Source organism: Cucumis melo, chromosome 12 (genome assembly GCF_025177605.1).
Source record: "Cucumis melo cultivar AY chromosome 12, USDA_Cmelo_AY_1.0, whole genome shotgun sequence".
In the NCBI taxonomy this organism is placed as follows: domain Eukaryota; kingdom Viridiplantae; phylum Streptophyta; class Magnoliopsida; order Cucurbitales; family Cucurbitaceae; genus Cucumis; species Cucumis melo.
Genome location: NC_066868.1, coordinates 8079079 through 8089653, shown reverse-complemented (window position 1 = coordinate 8089653; position 10575 = coordinate 8079079). Strand labels below are relative to the sequence as shown.

The 10575-nt window shown below is 37.5% G+C and overlaps 1 protein-coding gene across 1 annotated transcript; it reads right to left on the bottom strand.

The window, feature by feature from the left end:
* Nucleotides 1-9594: 9594 nt before the first annotated feature.
* Nucleotides 9595-10026, bottom strand: LOC103502392 (egg cell-secreted protein 1.1-like). The gene has a single exon (XM_008466321.2). It carries the CDS (start codon nucleotides 10024-10026, stop codon nucleotides 9595-9597), a length of 432 nt encoding a protein of 143 aa, XP_008464543.2.
* Between the last annotated feature and the right edge of the window lie 549 nt (nucleotides 10027-10575).

Here is a 10575-nt window from a genome sequence, read left to right as displayed (position 1 = left end):
TTCCATCCTGGCACACTCAAGGGTTGCAATAGCCCTGTTGGCCTCTGTCTAGGTGCCTTCACCTGCTGGCACACCAAGCATCTACTGACAAAGTCTGCCACTTCTCTCTTCATGTTCCTCTACCAATAGACACACCTCAAGTCTTGGTACATCTTCGTACTTTCAGGGTGCATAGCAAATGGAGAGCTGTGAACCTCCTTCAAAAGCTCTTCCTTGACTGCACTGTCTTCTGGCACGCATAAACGTCCATCAAAAGTAAGTCCTTCGTCAGAGGATATGGAGAAATTCTCATTTTGCCCTGCCTCTACTAATAGACGCTTCTCGACCAAGTAAGAATCATTTAGCTGAGCAACAACAATCCTCTATCTCAAGGTCGGCTGTACGGTCAACTGGGCCAACTGTGAGGTCACTTCTCCTACTAAGACTGCAATCTCGGCTCTCTCGAGATCTCTTAGTAAGGGAGCTTGCTTGGTGATAAGTGCCGCGGAATGCGCAACCTTCCTACTCAATGCGTCAGCTACTACGTTTGCCTTACCTGGGTGATACAAAATCTCGCAGTCATAGTCTTTTACTAAATTGAGCCATCTCCTCTGCCTCATGTTCAGCTCCTTTTGGGTGAAGAAGTACTTTAGGCTCTTATGGTTAGTGAAAATTTGTATCTTCTCACCGTACAGGTAGTGCCTCCATAACTTAGTGCAAAGACCACTGCTGCCAACTCTAGGTCGTGGGTAGGGTAGTTCTGCTCATGACTCTTCAATTGACGGGAGGCATAAGCAACTACCTTACTTTGCTGCATCAGAACACAACTCAGTCCCTTTTTGGAGGCATCACTATAGATCACAAAGTTCCCGATCCATTTGGCACTGTCAAGACTGGTACCGACACAAGCTTCTGCTTAAGCTCCTAGAAGCTACTCTCGCAAGCTGGGCTCCAAACAAAAGGGGTCCCCTTCCTGGTCAACTGAGTCAAGGGACTGGCTATATGATAGAAGTCTTCCACGAACCTCCTGTAGTAACCTGCCAAACCCAAGAAACTACGAATCTCGCTAACTGTCGACGATCGAGGCCAACTAGTAACTGTTTCGATCTTTGCTGGGTCTACAGAAACTCCCTCACTGGACACCACATGTCCAAGGAAAGATACCTTCTACAGCCAGAACTCACACTTTGAGAAATTGGCATATACCTTATTGGATCGAAGGGTATCCAAAACCTGGTGCAAATGTTCCTCATGCTCAGCCTCAGTCTTGGAGTAAATCAAAATGTCGTCAATGAAAACTATGACGAACGAGTCCAAGAAATCCTTAAACACCCTGTTCATCAAATCCATGAATAATGCAGGAGCATTAGTCAACCCAAAAGACATCACAATGAACTCGTAATGTCCGTATCTCGAACGGAAGGCCGTCTTAGGAATATCACTGTCCCTGATCCTCAACTGGTGATAGCCTGATCGCAGATCGATCTTACAAAAGACAGTGGCTCCCTGCAACTGATCGAACAAAACATCAATCCTGGGCAAAGGGTAGTGGTTCTTGACTGTCACCTCGTTCAGCTCTCTGTAGTCAATGCAAAGGCGCATCGACCCATCCTTCTTCTTCACAAACAACACTGGTGCTCCCCAAGTTAACACACTGGGTCGGATGAAACCCTTGTCCAGCAACTCTTGCAGTTGTACCTTCAGCTCGGCTGGAGCCATTCTGTAAGGGGCCCTCGAGATAGGAGCAATGCCTGGCTCTAACTCAATGGCGAAGTCTATCTCCCTGAGAGGTGGGAGTCCTGGAAGCTCATCGGGAAAAACATCGGGTACTCCCTTACCACTGGTTCGGAGGACAGGGAAACTTCTGGTTCTCTGGTGTCTAGTACACTTGCCCCCTTAAATTTGAAGCTAGTCCCAGAGGGAGGGTTAAGGACGACTTCCTTACGGAAACAATCTATGCTTCCATGGTTAGCAGACAGCCAATCCATGTCTAGTATTACATCGAAATCCTGCATGTCTAACATTAGTAGGGTCACGTCTAACATATGGTTCGCTACCCCTACTTAACATGCCTTTATCTTTTCTTTTGACAGTATGACCACTCCCGATGGGGTAGAAACCGACAATATACTACCCAACGGTTCAACTTCTAAACCCATATGTCGAACAAAGACTGAAGATTTAAAAGAATGAGATGATCTAGAGTCAAACAGTACAAATGCATAATGCCCCAAGATTGGGAGCGTACCTGTCACTACAGTACCAGCTCACTCGACCTCTTGACGGGTAGTGGCAAAAACTCTCCCCTGCTGTGAAGCGGGAGGCTGGTGTGGGGTAGTCTCGATGAGTCTCTAAGGACAAACATCGGCGTTATGTTCTGGTTGGTTGCACCTGAAGAAAACTCCACTCCCTAACAAGCAACGACCTCCATGAACTCTCTCACACCTCCCACAAGCAGGTAGCTCCCTCAAGGTCCTCCCTACAACAGCCAGCTCCTGACGATGCTGCTGGAAGACATCTCCTGACCTCAGATCTCGCTGCGGTACCAGGGCAGCCTGTGACTCAGCCTTCCTCTTCTGACCAAGGCTCGACCCTCTGCCTGCAGCCTTGGTAGGATCAGCTCTCTCCTGCAGACTCAAGTCCAGTGCTATGCGTAGTGCATCAGCATGAGTGGCTGGTCGGAGGGCTCGGACGATGCCCTGGAGGTCTAGTCTGAGACCCTTAACGAACTTCTCAGTCCTGGCAGCCTCATCCCTTGCCACATCAGGAGCAAAACGGGACAACATGTCAAACTCGACGTCATACTGCTGCACCGTCATGTCCCCTTGCTCCAAATTTAGGAACTTTTGCTGCTTAGCGTGCTTCACGTTGGCAGAGAAGAACTTAGCGTAGAAGCTCTCCTTGAACTTAGCGTTAGGGTCGACCGCAGGTACAGCAGGTTGCTCCTCCGGCTGGTCACGTTCGGCTCCTCTACCTCTCCTACCACCTCCTCTGCGTGCACCTTTACGTGGTGGCATTTTTCAAAATTTTACCAGTAAAAACTTTTCACCACAAAAACATAATATTCGCACCATCTATATTTATTCTATTCAGGCAAGGTTATAATCATAACAATAGCAAGGTCTTAAACATACCTGGCGAGTGACGAAGGACCGTATAGGCATAGGAGTAGAATAAAACAAAACAAAACAAAGACTCATGTTGTAAGTCAGTCTACAGAACCTAAAACATTGGGCTTTGATACCAACTGTAGCGACCCAACTCCTTATACTAAGTCGAAGTCATTACTATTTAAAAGAACATATAAGTTTGTAAAGTTTTGAAAATAGAATAAGTCAAAACCTCAAGTTTTCAAATAACATAAAAATATTTAACAAAGAAAATGTGAAATAAGTGTAAAACAAAGTCCTAACTTGGGCCCTATCTACTTTTAACGAAATAAAATAACCACTAAAATAAACGAAAAACTGAAATGCAATAGTAAAATCCAATTTTGACACAAGCGGAAGCAAGCGTGTCCCTATGGCCCACCACGATCACTTCTGGTCACTCGCCAGTTTGCCCTTGTTCCTACCTCTGCCTCTGCCTAAAAAATGGAAATGGAAAGAGTGAGCATAAAAATACTCAGTAAGGGACCCCCTATTAGTCCCACTAGGTGCTTGTTAACTCCTTATTAGAGCCCTGAAAAGTGGTACCCCTAAACTGGCACATCCCCGAACACGTGCAACATGTGCTCCCGTAGGGACAAGCTGGTCCTTGGTAATTCCCAAGGGAATACCTAAGACGCTCGGGCTGTGAGCGACTCTGTCGGATCACTCACGTCATGTCTATGTCAATGTCAATGTCAGATTGGTAATCCCGTCAGACTACGCAGTCATAAGTGTAAGCGACCCCGTTGTGTCTCTCCATCATGTCTGTGTCATAATAGTGGTGATCCCGAAGGACACCCATGTGGGTACGACTCTAATAAGAAGCTAACATACACCCTACACATCGCATGTACACGACATCTCATCAATCACATCATAACTGGTCATGCATATGATAATTTCATCAATTCATGCCATAACATATCAACCATAACGTACCAACCCTAACATATCATATCAGTAATCCTCAACTACTACTATGTCTCCAGGACGAAAACCGTAGCATCGATATACTATTCACGCTAACCATAAAGTCAATCAGCAGGTACAATGTCAAAATCCGTCTCTCTCTCTCTCTAAAATCTTAAGATAGGTACTTAGCTATCATCCACACGTAACCATAAATTCAAACATGCGGTCCTTTTGATGTAAATCGAAGGTCCAGTAGGAGAATCTCTTACCTGAAGATTACTCAACGAGTCTTAGCAGTAACAACACGCCTTCACAAGCGGCGAAAGTCCTAAAGGATCAGGAACCCACAATTTAATAATTTAACCCTCAAAGAAAAATGGTTCAAAACTCACTTGAAGCGACTTACCCAAGATCAAGGTCGGACTTGGTTTGGAATTAGTTGGACAAATCCCAAGCTCGGCTTCTAGTTAGCTGAGTCAGTGTAATCCAACAACAAATTTAGTTAGGATCAAACTACCCTAGATGGATAGGAAAAATCAAAATCGACCTACCGAGGCTTACCGAAAAGTGTAGGTCAAAACAGGGCTAAAAGGGAGCTTGGCGACTCAGCTGGCTTAGCTGGAGAGGCAAAAAAATCAGCTGGCGGCTCAGCTGGAAAGCTCGACTCACGAATGTTGGCGCAGGCGCGGACGTGGCTTACAGCAGGAGGCGCGCGGCTCGACAGGGCGCACGCGGCTCACGCGGCGTTTGGCTAGGATACAGTGTAGGTGCACCCCCGTGTGGCTCGACGCGAAAGGGGAGCGGCTCGGGTCGTGAGGGAGAAGCGCGGGTTGGGTCGGCTTCGGGCGATGGCAGAGATAGAGTGCGGCTGCTCGGCGAAGGCTTCCGGATGGGGAGGAGACGCGGTCGACGGAGCGTTGCGCTCGGCTGCACGATCGACGGTGCGGTCGAGTTTTCGATCTGCAGGGAACGATCGGCTGGCGACGCGGGGATGGAGCGGCGGGGCTCCACGGGAACGGCTGGAGACGCGGCTGAGCGAGCGGTTGACGGAAGAGCTTGGGGGGATAGGCTGCGCAACGGAGGCAGCGGGGAGCGGCGGCTAGGGTTTCTTCCTCTTCCTTTTTCTCTCTTTTTTTTTGTTTTTCTTGTGCACGGGTTCCAAGGCTCATTTATAAAAAGAACCCAATAATAAATTCCTTTTTTCTTTTCCTTCATTTAAATTAAAACAAACAAATCTTCTCTCTTCAATTAATACTCCCAATATCTTAAATTTTCAAAATCAACCAATCACAACACTCCCTTTCATAATTATATAGATATTTTTTTTCCAAACAAAATATCACATTATCTTAACTCAATTATCTTATCTTCAACAAACAACCTTACCAAATTTAATTATCCAATTAGAGAAATTATTTTATCCTCGAACTTAAATAATTACACCACCAAAATTCATTAATAACAACGTCCAAGGTTTCAATAACTTAAGCATGCTTAAGATGACAAAATTAAATTCCAAATTGTTGGGGCGTTACACCCTAATCTCATCAAGAGAAGAAAGAGGGAAAAATATACAAATTTGTCAAACCTTTTCTTTTATCTTCATGAAGAAATAAACTGAGAGAGAAAAATGAGTTGGCCAAATATGGAAGAAGAGATGCGGTGAGATCGTAGATCGTAGATCGTAGAGATGCAAGATGAGAGATACAGAGGGAAGGAACAGAGGCGGCTACTAGTGGGTTAAAGAAAAGTAACGCAAATCCTAAATTAAATGGAAAATATTAATTTTATAAAAATAAAAAAATAAAGATTAGCTTCAATGTCGGTTTTAAACCAACATTAATCCCTCCTCTTTAATGTAGGTTTAAAACCGACATTAAACATCCGTGTTTTTAAAACCGACATTAAACCTCCGTTTCTATTTTTTCCAACCGACATTAAAGGTCAAATTTCTTCTAGTGATAATTCTTAACATTCAGTCAAATTACCAATGGTTGGATCAACTTACAGCAGCGAGGGGTCTTTTCGGCAAGCAAGGGAGCTATGATTGCAAGAAGGAAATCGAGGAGGAAAGAGGAAGCTACCGGCTGGTCTTTTGTCGAAAAGAGAAGGGGGAGGAGAAGGGTTTGTGAGGAGAAAGAAGAAAATGTGGGGACAAGGAGGGAAAATCCAAATTAAAATTATTTTTTTAAAATCCTATGCCCACATTATTTACGTCGCCAAAAGTATCAATTTTGCATCGCCATAAATATGTATAAAAAAGTGGGTTTTTCACCACGTAAATTACGTCAGCAAATATCTAAAATTTCTGCCCACACATGATACATGACCATAAACTAAAATAAATGTCGGAAAAAATATAACTTAAAAATTATTCTTTAAACCATACAACTTTTTGCCCACTTATATATTTTTGTCGGCAAAAACGATGATGTGCCCACGCAATACACAATCTTTTACCCATGTATATATTTTCGACGACAAAAATGAAATATATTGAGATTTTGATAAAAATATATTGGATATGAATCTTGGATTCCCAAAGAATCAATTTTCTCACATCAAGAATTTTATAAAATCAACTCCCAAAGTTTCTAGATTTCATCCTCAAAAATTTTATAAAAATAATATGATCGATAAAAAGAATTACAAAAGATATGACTTAAAGGACTTTCTGACGATCTTACAAAGATAAAATTTCAGTTAGTTTAAAAATGAAATGTAGTTAAAGTGTTATGAATTAGGTTTTACTTGGATAAGTGATAAAAAAAATAATAAAGAAATTATTTTCCTGGATTTCGTGGTGTCATCCAAAGTTAATGTAAAGGAAATAAAATAATTTAAAAAAGGTACTATTTTGGTAAAAGTTGCATTTGGAAAAATTTTATGTCAGAATTACCGAGTTGAGGAGACTACATGAAAACAAGAGGATGATATGAGCCACGATAGTTGAAATTGTTCGAGGACAAAAGTTTCTTAACAATGGAAGATTGAAACACCAAAAAATTTAAAGAATTTATTTGGTGTTAGATTAATTAGAATTGGAAGTTAAAGATTTTATTTGGTGTTAGATTAATTGGAATTATAATTAATAACATTTTCCACCAAATTCCAAAATCTTTAATTAAATATACATATCTATCTATATATATATAATTAATCCAACACATGATATCAAATAAATTCATTAACAATCAATTCCAATTAATCTGTAAAACAAATAAATTCATTAAATTGTTGGGGTGTTACAAAAGAAATTTAACAAGTAAATAAATTAATTGAACATCAAAGTAGCAATTAATGCAAAATATAAAGAAGCATAATGATAGATTAATGAACATTAAAAAAACACATTAACATTTTAGAGAAAAATTATTGAAGATCGATCTTGGACTTTCAAAAGAATCGACTCCTCACCTTAGGAATTCTAGAAAATGAGACTCCCAAATTTTCTAAATTACGTTATCCGTTGTTTTTTCAAAAAGAAAATAATTTAAAATATTAACAAATTTAAACAACTACGGGTAAGAATATATTAAATTGACCACAAAAAAAGGGAAAAATATGATAGTATATAACATATAAAAGATGAGAAAATACAAATGAAATAATAGTCAATGCTATGAAAAGAAGAAAAGTAAATTAAATAAATAGAAATGCTAATTATATATATATAAAAAAAAAAGTAAAGATAAATATATAAAAAATAACGATGTTCAAGAATAAATTAACAAAGGAAACACATAACAATAAAAAAAAAAAAAAAAAAAAGAGAGATTTAGCAACAAGATATGAAGCAATATGTGTCGAAATAAATAAAAGAGAGACTCACAAGACAATAAGAAAATAAACATAAAAGAAAGAAAAAAAATAGGGAAATAAGAGGAATAATAACAAAAACAAAGAAATATAAAAAGAAATATTAAAATCCAGAACATTAAACTCTCTTTTTGGTTGAAGTGTGGATTACTAGGACTAAAGCCCTACCGTACACTCCCAACTAAGTTAGAATATTTTTCTTGTGTGTTAGATTATGGGAATTGTAGAGAGCTTTTTGGAGAAAGATTTTTCTTGTGTGTTAGATTCTGGGAATTGTAGAGAGTTTTTGGAGAAAGATGAAGATTTAGGGGTTTGTTAGAAGAGAAAACAAAATGGATGTTGTAGATCTTTTGATTTTTTTTTTTTTTAAGAAGAGATGAAGGCTAAGAGAAGTAGTGGCTATAGAGGAGTTAGAAGTTTGAATGAAGAAAAGAGGGGATGTCAAAGTTGTAAAAATTTTTGGAGTTTTTTTTTTCCTTTTTTTTTCGTGCCTCCTCATGGATAAAGAGATTATTTATAGTAAAAAGAACTTATGGCTAAAAATTCAAATTGCTAGTTTTTTTCTAATTTGAAATAATACTAACTTTAGCATACTCATCAAAATGACAGAGCATTTGACAACCAAAACACATTTAAAAACACATTTAAAAAATCACTTTGGGAAGTCATCCACCTAGCTTAGTCTAACTAAAGTCATCCACCTAGCTTAGTCTAACTAACCGGTTTAGTTAATTTAACCAAACTACCCACAAAACTTTTAAAAGTAATTAAACAACAAATTTTTTTAAAAAAAGAATGGCTAATCACAAACTTAAAAATGAGTCAAATTAAGATAAAAATTAATCAAACAATTGAATTAATTTTAAATAAGGTTGGACAAAAATAGGTAGAAGAAAGGCAGATTTGAATAAAAAGATATTTCATCACAAAACTTAATTTTATTTATATAATAAATTTAAAATAAAAATAGTTCTCCTGTACTTTAAAAAAAAATCTATTTTTCTTAAAAAAAAAAAGAACACACAAAAGATTATCTTAAATTCAATTTTTCTGAAAAAAGCAAAATAAATGAATAAATAGTTAGTTTAAGGTAAGTCATTGGAGTAATTTCTATTATTATTGTTGTTATTATTTTGTAAATAATTTTAATATTTTATTATTTATGAAGAAAAATATTAGGTTTATACAGTCCATAAAGTCTTTTTTTTCTATTTGAATACAGTGTAGTTAGTTTAATTAAGTCGTTAAAGTAAGTTATATTTTGGAACATTAGAAAAAATGTCTTTTCATTGTTTTATTTGTTATTTTCAAGCAAAGTTATTTTATTTATTTTGGTTATATTACCTAATTGATATCCTACATGTATTAAATAATATTTGAAATTAAATTTTAAATTTCAAAAGATATATTAGAGACATTGATTTAATTATTTTTTCAATATATGTTTCAAATATTCATTGCTGCTAACTTTGTGAGAGATAGATTAAAATTATTTTTCTTATATAGATAGGGACTAAGAAGTGTATGAACTCTCTCCGCTTAATTCATGAAAAAAAAAATAAAAGTCAAACTTTAAGTGCTTAATTATATAAAATGTAACCACACATAAGTGTAACTGATCTTGAGACTATAAAATGGCCAAAGTGTTGAAACCACACATAACCATAACAAGGAGGGTAGCATAATACAAAGGTAGAATCTCAAAGTTATTTTATTACAAAAATCCCTTTCATTTTCATGGGACGGAGATTATAGGCTCATAATTACTTGGCTTGAAAGATGGTGCCATTGCTACTTTAGGAGAAGACATTGTGAAAAGACGATCATCCTCAGTTGTAGTATCACAATAAGCTTCAAGGATGTCACCTTCTTCAGTTGTGTATCCTAGAGATCCAAGCAATGTAGGCCAACACTCATGTTGAATGGTTTTGATGGCTTGACAACACTTGACACCTAAATATGCTTCCCCACTGAGAAAGAACGTAATAACTTCTCCAGTACATGCTTGGAGTTCATACAAAGACCCCCAACAATCAGACGTTGTCTCACCTTCTAACTTTATACGTGTTGTTAGACTCAATTTAGGGTTTGGGCTTGATTCAACCATAAACAAGCACATGAGAGCTAAAAAGGATGTGGCAATTAAGAGTTTCAATAGGTTAGCCATTTTAGGATAGAAAAATTGAAACAATGAAAGATGAAGCTTGTAATTAAGTTGGGTTTGTTAGATGTGAAATGGGTTATAAAGTGTAGAGTTTATATAGAGAAGGCGTAGCATGTTATACTTTGGGAAAATGAAAGAATATGAGATCAATGAATTTTATGACGGGGAGTTAATTATAAGTCTATAATAACTTACATTGAGTAATGATTTTAGTTAATTATATTTATCTAACAATTGATTTAAACGTTTTGTAATTTCTATTAGTTTTCTTTTAGCTCTCCACCTTCCAAAACTCTTCAAAAATAATAAATACAAATTTTAAAGTTTCTTTTTCTGGTTCTCTGTCTCATTTTTAATACAATAGTAGATGGAAGGATTCAACCTACAATCAAAATGGACATAAGGAAGAACCTCCAATTTAAAAAATATATGTAATTCTATACAATTACCACTAATCGATATACTTACTCTGTAACTATTAATAATGGAGTTATGTTCTCATGATGACATTTTTTTTTAAAGAACATTATACTTTTGGCCCATAATTAAGAA